Consider the following 23,594-nt stretch of genomic DNA (forward strand, 5'->3'; position numbering starts at 1 on the left):
CTCATTTCCAGGGCAAAGATATTGGTGTCAGAGAAACATTTCATACATTTGCAGCTCCTTTATATGAAATAAACCTACATGTCCGTGGTGGTTACATCCTACCATGTCAAGAGCCTGCTAACAACACATTTTACAGGTAAGTGCAGTGTAAGTCTTGAGAGTCCCTTGAACTGCAAGTCGATCAAACCAGTTAATTCTAAAGGAAATCAAGCCTGAATATTCGTTGGAAGGACTGTTGCTGAAGCCCCTTTTTGGCCCTGTATGCGAATAACCAGCTTATTAGAAAAGACCCTGATGCTGGGAAAAATTGAAGACAAATGGAGAAGGGGGCAGCAGAGGATGAGATGATTAGAGAGTATCACCGACTCAATGGACATGAAATTGAGCAACACCAGGGAGATAGTGGAGGACAGAGGAGCCTGGCAGCTACAGTTGTAAAGAGTTGGACACGATTTGGCAACTGATCAACAGCAACAAAAACAAAGTGTTTACAGAACTCAGATGAGATTTTCAAATACATAATGCTAGAATTGTCAAGAACCAGGAAAGGTCTGAGATTTTATCCAAGTTTACAGGTTACCCTACCAGTTTCATGACTACTGTGTCTGAGACAAAGGTCTTACTCATGGCATAGCAAGAAATACAAGCTTCATGTTTCCTTCAGTTTCACTTGACCTCCAAGTCCCATATGGGTGAGTGACATCAAGTGACCCAGGTGGATACTGTCCATGCAAGAGGTTTGTGTCACAATGGAATGCCAAGTTTTGGGAAACTCAACCTTTTATAATAGATTTTGAGTAAATTATCCATTATTTGCTTTAAAGGGAGAAAAACTGTCAGTGCTTAAATATGCAGAAACTTGACTCATGGAAAATTGACTTCCAACATGATAGGAATGTTTCCCAGACCAAAAAAACAACTGAAATTTAATGTCTTTTGTATAAACATGCAAAGGTATTGATAACGTGCAAAGGTCTTGTATTTTAAATAGCTGCCTCAACTAAGACTTATTATTTTTTCTGAGCCTGATATGTGGAAAGAAGTATTATTTTATTTATTAAAGTATATTTTTAAAATGAACTTTTCTATGAACTTTAATCAAACAATGCTCAGAAGACTTCTCTTTTCGTCTTTTCCAGTCCCCCTTTTCTTCCTCTATCAGTACTATGACACATTCCCTGATTCACTTTAGTTTATGAAAGTAGATATCCATTGACAATATCACTACTTCTTCAAACTGCTAAGTCTTCTGTTGTCCATAGAAGAACCAGACCTGTTTTTATCAATCTTGTCCCATTTTACAATTAAAGGTAATTCAGATTTTCTATCCATTACCATTTATAACTGAACATCTTCTAAGACCGCTTATGTGACATTATCTCCTTCTTGTTCAACGATGTGTCATATCTACCAGGGGTTGTGGGTCCATTCTGTCTCCTATGACTGATGTAAGAATGAATCTCTGACACCAATCACAGAATGTATTTCCACTGTTCAACTCCTGGCTTAGATATTCAGATTCTAGAGGACTCAGTTCTGTTCCTCTTCTCATCTCCTGCTGTACCTCCTCTCACATGTGCTGACAGCCCCAGCTGGCATGAATAGGTTATTTGTATCTCCTAAAGCCATCCAGATCCATTTCTATCAACACCTTATCTTGTGCTGTGGCTAGTCACTCAGTTGTGTCTGACTCTGCAACCCCATGAACTGTAGCTGGCTAAGCTCCTATGTCCATGGGGATTCTCAGGCAAGACTACTGGAGTGGGTTGCCATACCCTGCTCCAGTACTCCTCCAATACTTTATATTGATATCAATTAAAGAGGAGAAAAATGATTGCACCTGAGAAGTGAGAATCTCGTGAAGGAGACCAGTTATAAGTTGTGCCTTGAAGAATCCTTATGTTATTAAAGAGGACTAGAGAGGCGATTCTGTGTGAGTAAGTGTGTGTGTGTGTGTGTGTGTGTGTAGATGGGTAAAGTAAATAAGATATTTAGGTATACAGATAACCTTTGAACAACATGGGTTTGAATTACATGAGTCCACTTATATATGGATATTTTTCAATAGTAAATAGTACAGTAATACTCAGTCCATGATTGGCTGAATCTGTGGGTGCAGAGGAACTGTGGTTACTTGGATATATGCTGTTCAAGGGTAAACTCTATATACAGGGTAGAATGAAAGTTGTGAAGCTTCTCTTAATCTCATTTAAGTATGTTGGGAAATTATGTTAAACCATATTTTCATGTTGCTAGTAAGATCTACTTATATTTTAATTCAGTGACAGTGAACTGAAATACATATATACATACTTGCTGAGACATGCTAAAATCTTTACATGGAAAGTATAAAGTTGCTATGGAGATTTGAACTCTAGATATTTTGGATATTTTAGGAGACTTCCATAGTAGTACAGCCTTTAACATTTGTGTTCAGAAAAGGCAGATAGCTAAGCATAATTAATCCTTCCATGGCAGTATAAGGCTGTCAAACCAAGTGATTTGTATACTGAACATGGAAGCAGATATTTAATTCAGAAATAAGCATATTGTAGGCAGAAGATGGTAAGTATTGCTCAATCCAAGGAGAGGATTTGCAATTTTCTACTAGCTACTCTTCACATTCTTATTAACAACTGCCAATGATAATTAAATTATTTATATATGGAAATATGAAGATAACTTATGTCATAAGGATTAAAACATGCTACTGAAACAGCTTTATGTTTAATGGTCAATTGCAGAATTATCATAGAAAATGTAAATAAATACATTAATAACCTTAACATAGTTTTAATTATAAATGAGGTCACGTCTGATTTTCTATAGTAGGTAAATCCTTGATATCAAAGATATGCATATTTTCTATTAAATATGAAGGATTTGTGATTTATATACTTTCCATTCTTGTTAGTCACTCAGTTGTATCTGACTCTCTGTGATCCCATGGACTGTATCCCACCAGGCTTCTCTCTCCATGGAATGCTTCAGGCAAGGATACTGGAGTAGGTAGCCATTCCCTTTTCCAGAGGATCTTTCCAGGCCAGGGATTGAACCTACATCTTCTGCATTACAGGAAGATTCTTCACTATCTGAGCCAGCAGGGAAGCCAGGAAAATCCTCTTATTTTATTTTCCTAAAACATTTTGTATTCTCCTTAATTGATATTCTTATTTGTGTTCTTTGGACCCATACAATAAAACACTTGATACTCTTTAAATGTTGATAAAATTATATTCTTTTTACAGCCGACAGAATTACATGAAGCTCATTGTTGCTGCAGATGATAATCAGATGGCACAAGGATCTCTGTTTTGGGATGATGGAGAGACTATTGGTAAGTCTTCCATTTAGGAGTGTTGGGGGAGTGTGTAATTTCCTTGGTCCTGTCTCACAGCAACAAAAATTTGAAGCAATGGACAGACCAGTGTTACAGCTTGGTGATACAGCTCAGTTTCATTTGGCAAGCAAAGGAAAATACATCCTTGAAGCGTGAGGGTGGGCCGACCCAAAAGAAGTGAAGAAAAGAGAAAAGAAGCCAGAGGCTCCTCTTTTATACTTTTTTTCTCCTCCCTCTGAGCCTGCCCTATGTAAATTGGGCTAGCCAGTAGGGCTGTTTGCTTCACCTGAGGTTCTTACTCTGGTCCTCAGACCTTCCTTTGTTCTATTTTTGCAGGTTTTTTCTTTGTCTTTTAGCCACTGCTATTTTTTGGACTCCTTTTTCCTATTCTAAGTACCTAAAATTCCCCCCCTCAAGAGATGAGAGGTGCAATTCTTTTGGAATAGAGGCCTCCATCAAGGTCTGTCTGGCTACTTCCTACTGAGCTGGGATGGTGAGGGGTATTGGGCCTCCCCCTCTTGCTAATCTCAAGCCTCAGATTCCTTATAGTGGTGTCTATCTAAGGGTGAGTGATGTTTCCCATGGTCAGGTGTAGTTTTATATATCCGTATTGAACTGGCACTGCATGTTATAGCTTATTGACCTGGGCAGAGACAAACTGGGTTACACAATTGATAATACATGGAGCAATCACAAGCAGCATCAATATTGTGATAACAGGGATTAGGAGGGGCATTCAGTTCAGTTCAGTCACTCAGTCGTGTCCGACTCTTTGCAATCCCATGAATCGCAGCACACCAGGCCTCCCTGTCCATCACCAGCTCCCAGAGTTCACTCAAACTCATGTCCATCGAGTCAGTGATGCCATCCAGCCATCTCATCCTCTGTCGTCCCCTTTTCCTCCTGTCCCCAATCCCTCCCAGCATCAGAATCTTTTCCAATGAGTCAACTCTTCGCATGAGGTGGCCAAAGTACTGGAGTTTCAACTTTAGCATCATCATTCCAAAGCACACCCAGGGCTGATCTCCTTTAGAATGGACTGGTTGGATCTCCTTGCAATCCAAGGGACTCTCAAGAGTCTTCTCCAACACCACAGTTCAAAAGCAGCAATTATTCAGTGCTCAGCTTTCTGCATTAGCCAGCTCCAAATCCTCCATCACCAGAAGAAGTATCCACAAAGAGAGATTGTAGCCACCCCAAGAACTCTCCAGCTCATTCTTTAAGCTCCTGTAGGATCTGAATGTTCTGTTTTTCTTGAGAACTGTGAGACTTTCTTAAACTTTAGCTGGAGGTATTTACCCAGAAAAAACATATCTCGTTCAAGATGGCTCAAGTCCCTCCTTGTTCAGGAATCAGGAGATCTATCTCTTGTCTATTTTGGAGTACAACCCTTACCAAGCTGTGTTGGCTCTTTAGAGCTATCCTGAGAAATTTCATCCGCAGAAACTTAATTTTTGGCTGTTCATTAGAATGGCACTCATTTGTAGTCCTGAATAGGTATCTGAGATCTCCCAGGGGCTCACAGGTATACTGATTGTCCTCTTCTGTTTTCTTCCATGGCTTGACCTGTGAGTAGTGAATCCAGGAGTCGTATCCTGTTAACTTGACTGCTGTGGGGGTAGAAAGCATTACAGGGAAGGGGCCCTTCCATGTGGGCTGGAGTTGAGCCTTTGGGGACCCATCTTTCCAGATTTTAATTAAGACTTGAGTCCCTGGAGCTTATAATGGTGGTTCTTTAGAATCTTTTGGGTCCTGGTTGACACCCCACAAGTGTATATCTTGTTGGAATTGCCCAGTGGCCATGGTATGAGACCGGAGGGTCTGAGTCTCTGGATCTAGGAAGAAGTCATTGACATAAACAAATGGTCTCCCATATAGCATCTCATAAGGACTAAGACCAACCTGTTCCTTAGGGGCAATATGGATGTGGAGGAGAGCTATTGGTAAAGCCTCCTTCCATCCCAGGGAGGTCACCTGGGTTATCTTTTTAATTGCTGATTTTAATAATTGTTTGGCTCTTTCTACTTTTCCTGAAGACCGAGTCCTCCAGGCACAATGGAGATAATAAGTAATGCCCAATGCTTTAGAGACCCCTTGGATGAGCTTAGAAGAAAATGATGTCCCACTGTCACTTTGTAATGATCTTGGCAGACCAAATCTCAGAATGATTTCATAGAGCAGTTTTTTTTTTTTTTTTTTACCACCTCCTCAGCCTTCTCAGTCTGGGTGGGAAAGCCTTCAGTCCATCCTGTGAATGTGTCTGTCATGACTTATAGGTATTTATACCCTTGAGAAACTGGCATCTGGGTGAAGTCCTTCTCCCAGTCCTCTCCTGGGTAGGTACCACATTGTTGGGCAGGCTGGGCCAGCTGGTGTCTTTGGGCTCCTTGGGCATTGTTTAACTGACAAGTGGGACAAAAGGAGAACACTTGCCTTCTAGTTGTCTGGAGGCTTGTTCCTTTGAAGGACCTTTCTAGTAATCTTTGGAGGGCCTTTTCCCCTAAATGAGTGGTGGCATATAAGGAGTTAACCAACTTCCATTGAAGGTTCCCAGGCAGAAAAAGGAATCCCTCCTTTTGGAACCACCCTCATATGATCTTTGTGAAAGCCCTCACTCTTAGCTTTAAGAGTCTCTCCTTCAGTTTATGAAGGAGTTTCTGGCAAATTAGTCTGTGGATCTAAGGTGGCAACCCCTATTAGGTCATTGTTCCGTAATGCTGCTCTCTTAACTGCCTGATCGGCTGCTTGTTTCCCTCGTACCACTTCCGTGCTCCCTTTAGAGTGGGAGACTGAAACCTCAATGAGCAGATGGACTGCCTTCAAGAGCCTAAGGATTTGATCACCATATTTGATTGGGAACCCTCAGGTGGTCAAGTGTTCTCTTTCTTTCCAAATAGCAGTGTGTATGTAGCACCACAAAGGCATACTTGGAGTCTGTAAATGGCTACTCTTTTTCTTTTTCTCAGCCCTAAAGCTCAAGTCAGGGCTATGAGCTCAGCTAATTGGGCCGAAGTAACTGGTGGCAAACGTTTAGCACCTGTGATCTCAAAATTGGAGGCTACTGCATATTCAGTTCTTTTTCCGTCCAAGACAAAGCTGCTTCCATCAGTGTACATGATTTCCTCAGGATTGGTCTGAAGATTTTCTGACAATCCCGCTTGGGTTTTGTCCAGTGGTCCAAGGTTTCTAGGCAAGAGTGAAAGAGAAGAGAGACCTCAGAGGTAGGCAGGAAGGTAGCTGGGTTAAGAACCTCACAAGGGGATATAGTCAGGCCTGGATTTTCCATCAGCACTACTTGATATCTGAGGATCATTTGATCAGACATCCATAAATGGCCTCTCCCATTCAGGAGTTGTTTCACTTGGTGACTGGTAGAAATAGTTTGCCCTCAAAAGAGTGTTTTAAAGCATCTTCTATCAGGACTGCAGTAGCTGAAAGATTTCAAAGACAGGGAAAGATCTCTTTCCAATAAGGGAGTAGGACATTCAGGGACCACCAGAAACTGGTGGGAAAATATTTGTCCATCCCAGCAACAAAGAAGTGCTCAGGTGAATCTTTTTGTAATTGCTTTTCCTGTAGCACCCAAAATGGTAAAATTTTGGGAAGAGAAGGCTCCAGAGTAGGAGGTCAGGACAGACTAGGTAGCCCCTGTGTCAACCAAGGAATTCTCAGACCTACCTGCCATATCCCATTGCACCCTTGGCTCCAGCCCTGTGATGGTTATCTGTGACATGCAGGCTGGCTGGAGTGGGCTGCTTCAGTCCTCTTGAACCATCATAACAGAAGGCTTGGCGCTTGACTTTGAGGCTCTTGTGTCCCGAGGTCAGAATGCCACCTAATGCCCCAACTGATGGCATTTGTAGCAAGCCATTTTAGGAAACTTGTCATGGTTTGGACACTTTGGCCCAATGTCCCATTTGTTTATAACTGAGGTATTTGCCCCCTGCCTTGTCCTTTAAGGACTGGGTGTTTGTCATAGGGCTTCCCTGGAGGGCAGTCAGCACCTGGGCATGCCTTGTCTGTTTCCCTTTCTCCCTTTCCTGGGCCTTGGCTCCTCCCTTTCCTGTTCTCTCTTATAAAAGGTATGGTGGCTGTCTGGACCTTCTCATCTAAAGAGGTAGCAGGGTCCTGCTGCTGTAGCTGTTATAATTTTATCCTGATGTCTAATGCACATTGGGACAGGAATTTGCCCTTTAAAATCACCTGTCCCTTGTAAGAATCTAAGTCCAGATTGGTAAACTTTGGAAGGCCTCTTTTAGCCTTTCCAGAAAGGCAATGGTGTTCTTGTTGGGCTCTTGAGTAATCAGGCATAGCTGATTACTTTTTGCTTGGCTGCTTTTAGTCCTGCCTTTACACAGATCAGAAAATGATCCCTTTCTCAGATGTGCTTAGGGTTATTATAATTCCCATATTATATATTATTATAATTCCAATTAGGACCTGATGAGGGGACCGCAGTTTCTCCCACTGGGTATTTATCGCTTGACCTGTGAAGCCCCCTAGCATACCTTCAGGCTTCCTTTAATACTCCAGCAAACTCAGGGTCAGAAAAAGTTTGACTAAATATGACCATGATGTCCTTTCACGTTAAATCAAAGGTTAAGGTAATGTGTTGCAATGTATCTGTATATTTGCCTGGGTCATCTATATAGCTTCCCAGGCCTTGTTTGATCTATCTTAGTTCTCAGAGGGAGAAGGGCTTATGCACCCGGGTTGGTCCGAATTCTCCTCCAGTTTCAACTAAGTGACGTACTCAAGTTGGTTTTTGTGGAGGGGGTGATCCTGGATATGGGGGCATATTTGAATACAAGGAAGGAGCACCAGACAACTCGGGAGCCATGGGAGGTAAGCCTTCATGGGGGCCACGGGGGGGGGGTGCGGGGGGTGGTGGTTCCTTCTCTTGGTTGTCTGTGCCTAACACCATTTGCCTAGTCAGCTCATTTTAGGTATACAATCCCATACTTAAGACAGGGTTCCTTCATATCCCTTAGTCAGGAGAAAATTTGGACAGGGTATCTATGTCCATTTCTCTTGTCTTTTGCAGAATAAGTCTAGCTGCAGGATCGTATTGTAATTTAAACTTCCATACTCAGGCAAGAGTTCCTTATCCCTGAGGATACCATGGCCAGGCAGTGGCACAAAAGAATTTTAAGCAACTTCTCCTTAAGGTTAGAGGATTGAACAGCTTCTGGTTATCTCAAGGGTGCATCTCAAGGGTGTCTGTTAGGAAGTGGATTGGTTATTTCCCACCTGAAAGATAGTGATGACAGGGAGGGAAAAAAAAAAGAGTAGGCCTCTTTCTATTATTTACAGGTGGACTTCCTTAGGGGTGAATCTTTCTGAAATGTATCCTACCAAGTTCTATTGCAACCTGAGAGCCAGGCTTCTCCAGGTCAGGGTGCAGATCCCCAGACCAGCTGAGACATGACAGCCTCCTGAAGATCAAATCCCCAGGCAAGTCGAGGCATGTCAGCCTCCTGGAACCCCTGGATTGGCAGATCTCTGAGCAGATTGAGGTGTGACAATCTCCCAGGGACCAGATCCCTAGGCAGGTTGAGGCAGATCAACCTCCTGGGATCCCAGGCTGGAGTTGGGTGTCCCCAAGGTATCCAGCATGACTACTGCTGCTTAGGATTAAGGGGTTGTAATCTTAACTCATTGCCGGTTTCTCCGCCACAGATGGGAATAGATACCATGATGTAAAGCAATACAAGCCTATGGCCTGAAACTGGGAACCTGGGGAAATAGCCATAAGCCTTATCCTGTTATTGCTCTGAGGGAATGTAAGGCACTGATTTCTTCCTCTAGTCCTCCATAAGAACAGTTTAGGATGTTTCCAGTGGTAAATATTTCATTGTCATAGACCCACTTTAAGTAATATTAAGTAATGACAAAGGATTGGGTTATCTGGTCCTGTTAGGGGCATTAAGAATATTTTAATCATAAGCAGGGTGGAGTAATGGCTACAAGGGAGCAGAGTTCTGGTTGTAGGAGTTAGTAAGTGGCTTAAGAACAAATTGGTAAGAAGCAACAGAACAGATGTTCCATAAAAGTGGAGAGGAGATTTGATCTGGGGGTACGTTTATAAATTTAGGAGAAGGATGGTAAGGGTTTGGGCCCAAACGGCCTGCAGGGCTAACTCACAAAGTGGCAAACATTATCCATGGAAGCCCAATTGCCCTTAAAGGGATGCCACCAACAGACAGACTTCTAGCAGGCATTGTGTGCCTGTCACCAGCCCTAGCGTGTTCACTGAGAATACTGTTGTTGCACATGTTGTACGAAACATGGAAGATGAAGGCTGGAATATCTAGAGAGATTGGATATTATATAGTATTTCCCTCCCAAGAGCGAGCTATTTTCTGGTTTTCCCTCCAGGAGAATATAGAGGCAACACTGAGGGCCCTGATAGGGCTTAGGAAAAGAGCATGAAATAGGAGCTAAGGGAGCAGGGCACAACCTTTGAAAGAATGACATAGCCCAAGGTCTAACATAAACTGATTAAAATCAAATGGGCCCAAGATGACGCACAAGTCAAATTTAACTAAACCTTGCTTCTCAATCTGCAAGCTAAATGACACACACAGAGGCATCATGACTGTTCCAAGGCATTCCCCAATTGTTGGAATGATCCTCCTACTCATTAGCATATGAAATCACCCAGCTCACGAAAACTAACCACACCACATTCCATGGCCACAGCACTGGAACTTGCCCTCTGTGATGACCCACACCCTGTGGCCTGTGCTCCTCTCTAAATCCAAGCAAATCCACCTCTTACCTATCACTGTGTCTCTCGCTGACTTTTTTGCAATGACATCAAGAGCCTGAGCTTCATTAGGTCCTAAGACCAGGCACTGTGCATTTTGGCTAGGCTCAAGTCCCAGTCAGATGCGACTGACTGACTAAGCATAGCACAGTCCCTGCCACCTAGATTTGAGTCCCAATCTTAGGTAATCAGTTTCAAACACAACCTTCAGTAATCGAAAGATGATGACCTGTCCAATATTTTGTAAACAGTTGCATAGATGGAGAGAGGAGATGAAGGACAGGAGGAAAAAACACTGGGAAGATTGTGCCAAGGAATCGCCTTCATAACCTGCTGGAAAATCTGCTAAATACCTGACCTGTGCTCACAGTTTTAATTGGCCTGATCCTTGGCACAAAGCAGGTTAAGGACAAAGAACCCCCACTTGCTTGGGCAACAGCTACTAAGTAGCCCCTGCCAGAGTCCCTCAATTGCACACACTGCTGCTCGCCTGTTTGCAAGGGGTTCAAAGAAACAAGAAATGAGAGATTATAAAGGAATTAAGTGTGGTGACCCAAGGACAAAAGAGCATATAAAACCAAGGAGGATCTTGGAATGCAGGAATGGAAAAACTAGAACCTTATCATCCTTCCTTCCCCCATGTTGTAACTATTAACAAATTTCAGGTGCTCCTGAGCATTATAACCTGTCTCCCCTCCTACCCCATTCAATTCAGTCACTCAGTCGTGTCCGACTATTTGCGACCCCATGAATCGCAGCACAAAGGGCCTCCCTGTCCATCACCAACTCCCGGAGTTCACTCATACTCATGTACATCGAGTCGGTGGTGCCATCCAGCCATCTCATCCTCTGTCGTCCCCATCTCCTCCTGCCCCCAGTCCCTCCCAGCAAAAGGGCCTTTTCCAATGAGTCAACTCTTCGCATGAGATGGCCAAAGTATTGGAGTTTCAGCTTTAGCATCAGTCTTTCCAATGAATACCCAGGACTGATCTCCTTTAAGATGGACTGGTTGGATCTTCTTGCAGTCCAAGGGACTCGCAAGAGTCTTCTCCAACACCACAGTTCAAGCATCACTTCTTCGGCTCTCAGCTTTCTTCACAGTCCAACTCTCACATCCATACATGACCACTGGAAAAACCATAGCCTTGACTAGACGGACCTTTGTTGGCAAAGTAATGTCTCTGCTTTTCAATATGCTATCTAGATTGGTCATAACTTTCCTTCCAAGAAGTAAGTGTCTTTTAATTTCATGGCTGCAGTCACCATCTGCAGTGATTTTGAAGCCCCCCCAAAATAAAGTCTGACACTGTTTCCACTGTTTCCCCATCTATTTCCTTTGAAGTGACGGAACCAGATGCCATGATCTTCGTTTTCTCAATGTTGAGCTTTAAGCCAACTTTTTCATTCTCCTCTCTCACTTTCATCAACAGGCTGTTTAGTTCCTTTTCACTTTCTGCCATAAGGGTGGTGTCATCTGCATATCTGAGGTTATTGATATTTCTCCCGGCAATCTTGATTCCAGCTTGTGCTTCATCCAGCCCAGCACTTCTCATAATGTACTCTGCATATAAGTTAAATAAGCAGTGTGACAATATACAGCCTTGAAGTACTCCTTTTCCTATTTGGAACTAGTCTGTTGTTTCATGTCCAGTTCTACCTGTTGCTTCCTGACCTGAATATAGGTTTCTCAAGAGGCAGGTCAAGTAGTCTGATATTCCCATCTCTTTAAGAATTTTCTACAGTTTATGGTGATCCACATGGTCAAAGGCTTTGGCATAGTCAGTAAAGTAGAAATAGATGTTTTTCTGGAACTCTTTTGCTTTTTCAATGATCCAGCGGATGTTGGCAATTTGATCTCTGGTTCCTCTGCCTTTTCTAAAACCAGCTTGAACATCTGGAAGTTCACGGTTCACATATTGCTGAAGCCTGCTTGGAGAATTTTGAGCATTACTTTACTAGCGGGTGAGATGAGTGCAATGGTGCAGTAGTTTAAGCATTTTTGTCATTGCCTTTCTTTGGGATTGGAATGAAAACTGCCCTTTTCCAGTCCTGTGGCCACTGCTGAGTTTTCCAAATTTGCTGGCATATTGAGTGCAGCACTTTCACAGCATCATCTTTCAGGATTTGGAATAGCTCAACTGGAATTCCATCACCTCCACTAGCTTTATTCGTAATGATGCTTTCTAAGGCCCACTTGACTTCACATTCTAGGATGTCTGGCTCTAGGTCAGTGATCACACCATCATGATTATCTGGGTCATGAAGATCTTTTTTGTACAGTTTTTTTGTGTATTCTTGCCACCTCTTCTTAATATCTTCTTCTGTTTGGTCCATACCTTTTCTGTCCTTTATCAAGCCCATCTTTGCATTAAATGTTCCCTTGGTATCTCTAATTTTCTTGAAGAGATCTCTAGTCTTTCCCATTCTGTTGTTTTCCTCTATTTCTTTGCATTGATCGCTGAGGAAGGCTTTCTTATCTCTCCTTGCTATTCTATGGAACTCTGCATTCAGATGCTTATATCTTTCCTTTTCTCCTTTGCTTTTCATGTCTCTTCTTTTCATAGCTCTTTGTAAGGCCTCCCCAGACAGCCATTTTGGTTTTTGCATTTCTTTTCCATGGGGATGGTCTTGATCCCTGTCTCCTGTACACTGTCACAAACCTCCATCCATAGTTCATCAGGCACTCTTTCTATCAGATCTAGTCCCTTAAATATATTTCTAACTTCCACTGTATAATCATAAGGGATTTGATTTAGGTCATACCTGAATGGTCTAGTGGTTTTCCCTACTTTCAATTTAAGTCTGAATTTGGCAATAAGAGGTTCATGGTCTGAGCCATAATCAGCTCCTGGTCTTGTTTTTGCTGACTGTATAGAGCTTCTCCATCTTTGGCTGCAAAGAATATAATCAGTCTGATTTTGGTGTTGATCATCCGGTGATGTCCATGTGTAGAGTCTTCTCTTGCATTGGAAGAGGGTCTTTGCTTTGACAAGTGCGTTCTCTTGGCAAAACGCTATTAGCCTTTGCCCTGCTTCATTCTGTACTCAAAGGCCAAATTTGCCTGTTACTCCAGGTGTTTCTTGACTTCCTACTTTTGCATTCCAGTCCCCTATAATGAAAAGGACATCTTTTTTGGGATTTTAGTTCTAAAAGGTCTTGTAGGTCTTCATAGAACCATTCAACTTCAGCTGTTTCAGTGTTACTGGTTGAGGCATAGGCTTGGATTACTGTGATATTTAATGGTTTGCCTTGGAAACAAACAGAGATCATTCTGTCATTTTTGAGATTACATCCAAATACTGCATTTTGGACTCTTTTATTGACCATGATGGCTACTCCACTACCACATAGGGAGAAGATATTTGTCTTACTCTTCCCTATCCCCACCCAGTATATGTGCCTCATCCAATCAGCAAATTACCCACAAGACCCCTATCCAACTCTTTGTACCATGGGTATAAAAGTGGACTAAGGACCCCTGTTCAATGTTGATTCTCCCTTGTGCTGGCCCACTCTTCTAACAGTGTCTCCCTCTCTAATAAACTTTATTTTCCTCTCATTCTGCCTCACGTCTGGAAATTCTTTTCCAACCCACACCCAGACCACAACATTAAGATTTTGTTAGCCATATGTCCCCCCAGCCATAGGATCAAGGACATCCTACCTTAACCCCTTAACAGGGTCTTTTGAAATCTGAGACTGAGCCATGTGAGCTTTCTACCAAATTTGTTTTTGCTGTCCTGGTTTCCAGCACACTGGGCATCCTGTCAGTTCCACTGTGCTGGGTTTTCTTTGCATTCAGCTTCCACCATGGGAGCTTTTACCAAGTTGGGCTTCTGCTGTGCTTGGTCTCTGCCTCATGGGGGCCAGGCTGACGTTGTTTCATCCAGGTTAAATCCAAGAAACAGCACCAGATATGTCAGGGGAGTGTGTAATTTCCTTTGTTCTGACTTACCGCAGCAACAATTTGAAGCGACGGATGGACCAGTGTTACAGCTCAGTATTATGTCAGTTACAGCTCAGTTTTATTTGGCAAGCAAAGGAAAATACATCCTCAAAGTGTGAGGCAGGATGTGAGGACAGGCTGACCCAAAAGAAGTGAAGAGAAGAGAAGAGAAGACAGAGGCTCAATTTTGGCTCCTCTTTTTCTGTTTTTTTTTTTTTTCTCCTACCCCTGAGCCTACCTTATGTAAATTGTGCTAGCCAGGAGAGCTGTTTGCTTCACCTGAGGTTCTCACTCCAGTCCTCAGACCTTCCTTTGACCTATTTTTGTGGGCTTTTTCCTTTCTTTGTCTTTTAGCCATTGCTATTTTGGATTCCTTTTTCCTACTCTAACTACTTAGTGAGTGAAGTCGCTCAGTCGTGTCTGTCTCCTCCGGACAGAGGAGCCTGGTGGGCTGCAGTCCATGGGGTCGCTAAGAGTCAGACACAACTAAGTAACTTCACTCGCTAAGTAGTTAGAGTAGGAAAAAGAAGTCCAAAATAGCAATGACTACTCAACAGGAGATTAAATATAACTGATAACATACATATTATCTCACATTATTTTTTGGTTACCTATTATTGTGCTTTGGAAGCTGAGTACAAAAAAGGCCAATAATGTGATTGAGAGCTAAAATAGTTTAATTAATATTTGAGTCAACTTAATTTTTTTTTTTAAGTCTTGATTTTTTTTAATTTTATTTTATTTTTAAAGTTTACATAATTGTATCAGTTTTGCCAAATATCAAAATGAATCCGCCACAGGTATACATGTGTTCCCCATCCCCCATCCTGAACCCTCCTCCCTCCTCCCTCCCCATACCGTCCCTCTGGGTCGTCCCAGTGCACCAGCGCCAAGCATCCAGTATCGTGCATCGAACCTGGACTGGCAACTCCTTTCATACATGATACTTTACATGTTTCAATGCCATTCTCCCAAATCTTCCCACCCTCTCCCTCTCCCACAGAGTCCATAAGACTGTTCTATACATCAGTGTCTCTTTTGCTGTCTCGTACACAGGGTTATTGTTACCATCTTTCTAAATTCCATATATATGTGTTAGTATACTGTATTGGTGTTTTTCATTCTGGCTTACTTCACTCTGTATAATAGGCTCCAGTTTCATCCACCTCAGTCAACTTAAAAATAGACTTACAAATATTTAAAGACGTTCTTCTTATCCTAAATATATGTAATCCCTATGATCAACGTCTAGATAACAAAGAGATTTGTGTGGACAGGGATGGTATATTGATCATCTTTGTATTCCCAGAATTAGCCAATTCTGTTTGCATAATAGACATTCAGTATGTGTGAGGTCAGCTGAGTTGAAAAGCCACTTTCCCATGTGCACATATTGATGCATAACGATGCCTTTAAAACATGAGATAGTTCAGAAACAAATTTAAACTTAGTCTGTGTGCTTTATGCTATAGCTTTTGCTTTTTTCTGTTTTTCTTTTTTAATATTTTACAGTTTTTTACATGAAAAGTTTGAGGATTTAAATTTAAATCTTTGTTTACTCCATGGCTATTCCTCAAAATCAGACTGAACTGCTAAACTTTTAGCAGTGTGTGCTCTGCTTCCTGAGTAGTCTGTAAAGAATGGCTATTCTAAGGCCATCCAAATTCCATTAAGTTAAGGAAAGGCCCAGAAATCTGCCTTTGAGTCAGTGCCTCCAGGTTATTATTTCACTGTTAAATAAACACTGTTAGAGGATTAGCAATATCAGCTCCCTAAGATGGGGATCTAAGTATTCTCTTGACATGGCTCTTAGTCATAGTAACTAACATCTGTGTAGAGCTGTAGGACAGTTTACTACAATTTAAATACATTATCCATAGATGAGAGATTTTTCATTAATAGCAAAGACATCTTTCTTGCGTCTTTTCAGGTTAATCATAGTTAATATTCTACAACCATAAGAAAGAGGAATCTATTAGTAAGTAATCTATATCAGAAAGTGATATAAGAATCATATGGTATAAAATTAAAAAAAAAAAGAATCATATGGTAATAAGCAAGCCTCAAAATAAATAAATAAATAAGCTCTTCCTAGTATTTTGTGAATTAGAAAGTGACTCAACTGCTATTAGTTAAATAAAATCTTGTTTTCAGAGCCCTGAACTTCATTAACACATTAACTGAGGTTCTACAAAGTTTATAGCCTTTCTTCCTCACTAGGAGGCACTTTGAATTTGCCTACAATTCTCCAGGGGTGTAAAGATGAGTTATGCATAATTTGCATGCTTGTCTTGGAATATTTGGATCTCACTGTCTAGCAAATTTAGTTAATTCATTTTAACAGTAGGGAGACAAGGCTTCTCTTAGTTGTTTTTTTTTTCTTTTTTTTTTTTTTTAATACAGCTATTTCTATCAAGCTAAGATATAGATGAAAGAACTTGGTAAAACCTTTACTCTGTTGAAGTTTCATGGCAGATTTTTCTTTTGTTTTATCACTGAAAAGTGAGCAGAATTCATATATTTCTCTATGTTCTCTTTATGCAAACATACAAAGTTGTTCTGACCCATTCTATCTACTAGTTTGGTTATATTTCACAATCTCAGTATATTTGTTATAAGTAATTATAAAGGTTTCAGCAAATCCTCTGAAATTTCTTAAATGAATAGCAACAACAATACATAGCAAATGCTTGGAATCTTTGGTTTTATTAGATCAGAATCTCTGAAGAAATTTTCTCTTACAACCAGCTTGCCAACCTATCCAATAAACTAGATATCTAAATAAAATTTTCTTTTAAGTATATTTAAATTTTAAGGAATACTATTGAAACTGTAAAAATGTGTTTTGGGAGGCTCCAATTCTTTATGTTTCAGGGCAGAAAGAATTAAGCAAGAGGATCCTTAATAAGATGCAAGAATAGAGCTCTTGTGAGGTTTATAAGAGGTGGGCAAGAGGGTGTTGCACTGAGAACTTAGTGGGCTACTGTTTTATAATCAAAGGAGAGCTGGGGAGGGAGAAAAGACCACCTTCTTCCTCATTCTTGAGTAGACATCAAGCTTCCAACATCAGCTCCTCCTCCACATCAGGCAAGGGAGGGAGTTTTCTTGTTCCTACATGCTCAAATGGGGACTGTCATGGCACAGTGGAAATCAGCAAAAAGGGGGTAACATACTAAAATATAGTAAATTATCTCAGGTTTCAGTATAATGTCATCTTTTCCTTATATTTTTGTTTTTAGTGTGTGCAGAAAAGCTTGTCCCAGGATTCATTAACTTATTGATCTTACTGAGCAGGGTGTGGGTTTCACTCCACTGTTTTATTCGTTTGGACCATGTCTCATGCTTGCATTGTATGATTTTATTGCTAAGCAAGCCTGCTTGATTTTGTAGTTAAGCAAACCTATTTTCCTGAGTGATCATTAAGTTACAGGATTTTTTTTTTTTTACTTAAAATTCCCTAGTGGAATTAACTATTTAATCATCTATCTGGTCCCTTTCCTCTGTCCCAATCACTTTTTATTTGTAAACATGTATTTTTCTCAAAAAACAAAAATAAGATAAAGCAAAATAAACTTATTTTGAAATGTGGGTATATTAAGTAAATTTTGACTGTTCTAGCTAATAAGGTTGTAGTTTAGTAAAATATTAATTTGTCCTACTCATCTTAGTGAAATAGACATATGTCTACCTTGAAGTAAGATCATACATGATATCTTTCTTTTATTCATTAAAAACAAAAAAAACTGCTCATATGCTCTTAATAGCTGTCACTTTTGCTTTCTTTCATCTCATAGATCTGTACTTAAAAATTGCTCTTAAAATTTGTTATACTTATGTATTTTAAAATTAGTCTAAATTTTTTGCCTCAAATGTGTTATTAAATCATATATGAATTAATCTATTTATAGAGAAAAAGTTTACAGAGAATATAATTTAATTTTTTATAAAAAATTATTATCAAATTAAGCATTTTATTTTTCAGAGAATTAATGAATACAATGCTGGCATGGTAATGGAAGAAGGAATTAAAATTTGTTACTTTTTCAATGTTATCCTAATACTTGTTTTCATCATGCCTTTGACTCTACTTTTGCTTTTCTGTCTTACACGTTTGTGTGGTTTTACATATGAACACAATCATAGAAATCAGAGAAAACCAGACATAAGTTCAGACTTGATATTAATTAGTTGTTTCATTTTGAGCTATTTATTTAATTTCTCTGGGACTCATTTCTCTCTTCTATACAGTAGGAAAATAATAATATATTTCTTACAGCATAGTGATAAAGTAGTTAGAATTTGACAGATACTAAATAAATTTTAGTTCTAAGATTACATTTTTAATTGATTTTCAGTATGGCAAGATTTGGAGAAGGCAATGGCATCCCACTCCAGCACTCTTGCCTGGAAAATCCCATGGACAGAGAAGCCTGGTAGGCTGCAGTCCATGGGGTCGCTAGGAGTCGGACACGACTGAGCGACTTCCCTTTCACTTTTCACTTTCATGCATTGGAGAAGGAGGTGACAACCCACTCCAGTATTCTTGCCTGGAGGATCCCAGAGATTGCGGAGCCTGGTGGGCTGCCGTCTATGGGGTCGCACAGAGTCGGACACGACTGAAGCGACTTAGCATGGCAAGATTATACCTAATTTAAAGTGATGAATATAAAGCCTATGTTTTATCCATTTGATTTCATTTTTCCTGTTAATAATCTCTAACAATGAATATTTTTCTCAAATGACACTAGGATAAGTTGTCATCATATTCTTTTACCTTTATATTGTTATTCTCAGCCATCAAGATGGCCAGGAAGTGTCGATGATTATCACACCTAATTCTGTTTATTCTTATACTTGTTCCACCCTCCTAGAGAAGTGTTTAGACCTGTGTCTCCTTTAGAGTTACTCTCCCACACACAAACACACACACATCAATCTGCCCATCCATGTAGGACTCTGTCTACATGGATACATGACTTATTCTTCATATTTCAGTGCTCCTCAGAATGTGTTTGAATAAGATACATAAACTTAGACAGAATTAGATATACATTGATGGTATTTGGTATCCTTTGTACTGTGAAAGAAAAGCAAAATATGCTAGTATTTACTACAGATTATTTTTTGGAAATATAAATACATCACTCTTTTTTCCCCTATAGACACCTATGAAAGAGACCTGTATTCCTTGGTACAATTTAATTTAAATAAGGTATGTAATCATTACAGATCATTTATATGCAATTGTGTTAAATAATATTTGAAGTTTTATGCCATGTTTTGTATTTACATATGATATATGTTATATAATATACCTCATTTCAAGTATATGAATAAACAATCTGTATACTATGAAATATTGATATAGTTTGGTTAACAAATATATGCTTTTTAAATATTTAATGGGACTTCCTTGGTGGCTCAGTGGTAAAGAATCCACCTGCCAATGCGGAGACATGGTTCAATACCTGGGTTGGGAAGATTCCCCTGGAGGGGGGCATGGCAATCCACTCCAGTATTCTTGCCTGGGAAATCACATGGACAGAGGAGCCTGGCAGGCTAAAGTCCATAAGGTCGCAAAGAGTTGGACATGACTTACCAACTAAACAACAACAAAAGACTTAATTGCTCTTGCTAGATGAAAGGTTCAAATGATTTCTTTTTCTTTGTCTTCATAGACCATCTTGACAAGCACTATACTGAAAAATGGTTACATAAACAGAAATGAAATGAGGCTTGGATATATCCACATATGGGGGAAAGAAAAGATGCGTGTTAGTGAGGTTACTCTCACACACAAAGGAAATAAAGAGTCTGTTAATTTTACTGAAGACGCAAACCTGGAGGTAATTGACAGAAGAAAATGTTTCTTTTTAAAAGGAACTATTCAAAATATCTGTGTGAACCTCTTACATTTCTTAGACCTAAAACAAACAAACAAACAAACAAAAAAAAACAACCTATGACTGTCCTTATTTATTTATTTTCATTAAACTTTCATACATATTTCTATATTATCATCCTTGGTAACTTGTCATAGAAATCAACCTAGTGGAATCTATTTTATAATTGTTCTGACATAATCAAAGCAAAATTAACATTAAACCTCTAAATTATTTTCATCCCTTTACGATAAAGTGCCTCAAAACCTAATAGTTTTCTAAAACAAAATGCTCACATTTGAACATTTAATATGTCTTGGATAAATTATACTTTAAAGCCCTTTCAAAATGAATAGAATTATCTATTAACATCTATGAATAATATGGCATACAGTACAAGGATATGATTCAAACATTAAATAAGGACTCAGGATTCTTATGTTAAAGTCCCTTTGCTGTTAGTAATGAGCTTTTTACTTTGAGTAAATAATTTCAGTGCTTCTTTTTCTTTCCTATTAAATAAGAATATGCAAGTAAACAATCTCTTAAACTCTTTCTCATCCTAAATTCTACAAAAATAGATTTTAAAGAACATATATTTTAGAATCCATGAACTGTTTTGTTTGATCCAAGTTCAAGGCTACATCTAAACTGCTAAAACGTTAAGTGTGTGTACACATACCTGTTTTGTGTTTAAAGCTGAATGAAAACAACTGGCTTTTTAATCAACTGACCACTTCAGTGAACATAATTTACAAAACAGCTAGTTGTTTGGCTGACTACAACTGAAAAAGAAAATAATTGTCTTGGACACAATTTTAGGTTTTCATAAATTTTACAAGATGTGAGAGTTGAACAGCGCCTGAAAAGTCATTTCATTCTGTTGAAATTTAGCATCTATCCTATTATTACTGCTATTCTATAGGCAATCAGAATTTCCCCTTTCATATATATCTGAGTCTTAATTACTACCTTGACATTAAATTTCTTTAAACTCTATAGAGTTTGAGAAATTAGAGTTTTATGTATTTTGTGTCCCTCTATGATAGAATAAAAATTGATAACTTAGCACCTCACCCTCATTTTTTTCTTCTTAAATTTTTACTGGTTTATACAATTCTAAAGTATGGGAATCAGTGGTTTAGTCCAGTAGTCTTATATGACAGTCTTGGAAACTGAGCTTGAAAGAGAAAATTAATTCCCCAAGAATAAACAGTCAATAATTATCCATCATAATCAGAAATCAGCTTTTTTTTTTAATAACCCAGTTTTAAATGAGATTAAAGAATGGTGGTTTCCTTTATTTATTTTCTTCTTCTTTCTTGTTCTTGTTCATTGTTTCACAATGGTGAAAAATAAAGCTCACAACTTTTACTGTAAAACTAAATACAGTCAGTTAAGCAATGTCAAATAAGGTATTTTAACATACCAAGTATTATTTCAAGTTAATTTTGACCAAATACTTGGCATTAAAAAAAATCATTATTTATAAAGAAAAGTTCATTCCACTGCTTTCAAATATTCACAAAGAATTTTAACTATTAAGAATAATTTTTTAATATTTTATAATCTCAATGATTCTAAAAGAAGATGTTAAGTTTACCAAAAAATGGAGCAATCCCTTCTAAGTACATTTAAATAAAACAAATATTTATGAACACCTTTTGTTTTCTAAGGTTTTATAGATATATGGGAAAAGGAAGGAGTGATCAATTTCTTTCTCTATCTTGGTGACCCTTGCCCATGGGTGTAGGAATTACATACAAAAGATGATTTAATTGCTGTATCAGGGCAATTTTAAAAATATTCACCTAACAATGATTACGCCTAGTTGCCATCTATGCAGCTATTAAGAGCTATGAGATGCATGGGTTTGTTCTTCATGTTTGATATAAAAGAATTTTGTTAGGTTTTTGTGTAAGATGGATCAGTTTCAAATCTAGCTGTTAGATACTAAGAACATTATTTACCTGTTACGTTTTAAACTCTTCTACTATAAAGTGTGGGAAATTCTAAGGTGCTCCAATAAAGAATAAATTGTATAATGTCCCTACATGCATACTTGGTATTTGGTTAGCAGTAAAGGAATGCTCATGTTCTTCTTCTTATCTTACATATTTGATGATTGAATCCACTTTCTGAGCTAAAGGCGCTGAGAGTCATGTGAGTGTATCAGAGCAATAGAAAAGTCTAGTGAGTTCATTATATTACAGATATATTACAGATGATTATTTAAGTACAGCTGCTTCATTAGTCACCTCCCTACTTAGTCCCTATATGGTCTGATAGAGATTCTCTCCAGTGAAAGAAAGTAACATACATGCAATGAAATCATTGGCAATAAATTCAGCATAAAGCCCTTTGAGACCGATGCAAAAGAAAGCATATTACTAAAATCTAAATTCTGTGTGTAGATGACTGGATAATATTTGAGGGCAGAAAGCATAGAGGTATATGTAATGCAATTATAATTGAGTATTTATGAGTCATAGAGAAAGAGAAAAGTTGTAGAAATAACTGGTAAATAGTTTCTGATTGTGTTTTGACAGCCATTTGCCCTCTTTGAGACTTATTTTCATCGTCTGTATAATGGGTGGTTGGGCTGGAAGTATTACTGAAATGGTTGCAAACTCTCTGAAGTAAAAATTCATCAAAATGGGAAAGAAAAACAAGCTATGATGTGTTTACTTATAAAGTATTTATTTATGAATTAGTTTTTGTTGGAAAAAACCCAAGTTCTGATTAAACAATTAATTACCATTTTTGTTTTTTTTCTATTTAAAGATATTAGATATTGATCTAACAGGGAATAATGTTACTCTAGATGAACCAATAGAAGTCAACTGGTCATGAAGATCACCATCAGTCTGAGTTGTCAAAGAGAAATTAACATCTGGATTTAAGTTTACCACCATACTTATAGTTTACCCTCTTCATTTGTTTCTTATATTGTGTAAAATATGATTTTAATAACATCTATATAAAGTTATTGCAGAATGTTAATCAATATTAATATTAATTATATACTATTAACATGGCCTAGATTCAATTTTTAAATATATTTAGTAGAATTTAATGGTTCTAGTTGCTTTTACTAAGTATCAGCTGAAACTGTAATCTAATTACTAAATACATGTGTGTGTAACTAAGATATAATTAAAACAGGTGATTTTTAAATTAAGCAAAAATTTTGTGATTTTATATGACATTTTCTTCAATGTTTAGTAGTTTTAAGTTACACACCACCAATTGTCATCAGATTTAATTATTTCTTATTCTATACATTTAATTAGAAAACAAAAAATAAAATGTATTTAAATATAAATAATGTACATTTTTATTTATTTTCCAAAAGGAAATTGTCTTAGTTTGGGTTGCTGTAAGAATTTACCATAGATTGTGTGGCTTAAACAATAAAAATGTATTTCTCACAGTTCTGGGAAGTTTGAGATCAAGGCACCAGCAGATCTGGTGTCTGGTGAGGGCCCTCTTTCTGCTTTGCAGACAGTCAGTTTCTCCTTGTGTCCCCACATAGCAGAAAGCAAAGAGAAAGGACCTGAGCTCTCTGACATCTCTTCTTATAGGACACTATTTCCATTCATGAGGGCTCCACCCATATGACTGTATATGTCCCAAAGGTGTCATCTCTAGATACCA

At 38.7% G+C, this 23,594-nt stretch overlaps 1 protein-coding gene across 4 annotated transcripts in view; it reads left to right on the plus strand.

Moving 5' to 3' along the window:
* Nucleotides 1-23,224, plus strand: part of SI (sucrase-isomaltase) — a 112,695-nt gene extending 89,471 nt beyond the window's left edge. For all 4 annotated transcript variants that reach the window (XM_006054379.3, XM_006054380.3, XM_006054382.3 and 1 more), the window contains 5 exons: nucleotides 12-136; nucleotides 3,249-3,337; nucleotides 19,218-19,267; nucleotides 19,734-19,901; nucleotides 22,722-23,224. In XM_006054379.3, the coding sequence (XP_006054441.2) occupies nucleotides 12-136; nucleotides 3,249-3,337; nucleotides 19,218-19,267; nucleotides 19,734-19,901; nucleotides 22,722-22,790 (501 nt within the window). In that variant the 3' untranslated portion in view covers nucleotides 22,791-23,224. The remainder of the gene's footprint in view (nucleotides 1-11; nucleotides 137-3,248; nucleotides 3,338-19,217; nucleotides 19,268-19,733; nucleotides 19,902-22,721) is intronic.
* Nucleotides 23,225-23,594: the final 370 nt, after the last annotated feature.

This window comes from Bubalus bubalis, chromosome 1, assembly GCF_019923935.1.
Source record: "Bubalus bubalis isolate 160015118507 breed Murrah chromosome 1, NDDB_SH_1, whole genome shotgun sequence".
NCBI classification, from domain to species: Eukaryota; Metazoa; Chordata; class Mammalia; order Artiodactyla; family Bovidae; genus Bubalus; species Bubalus bubalis.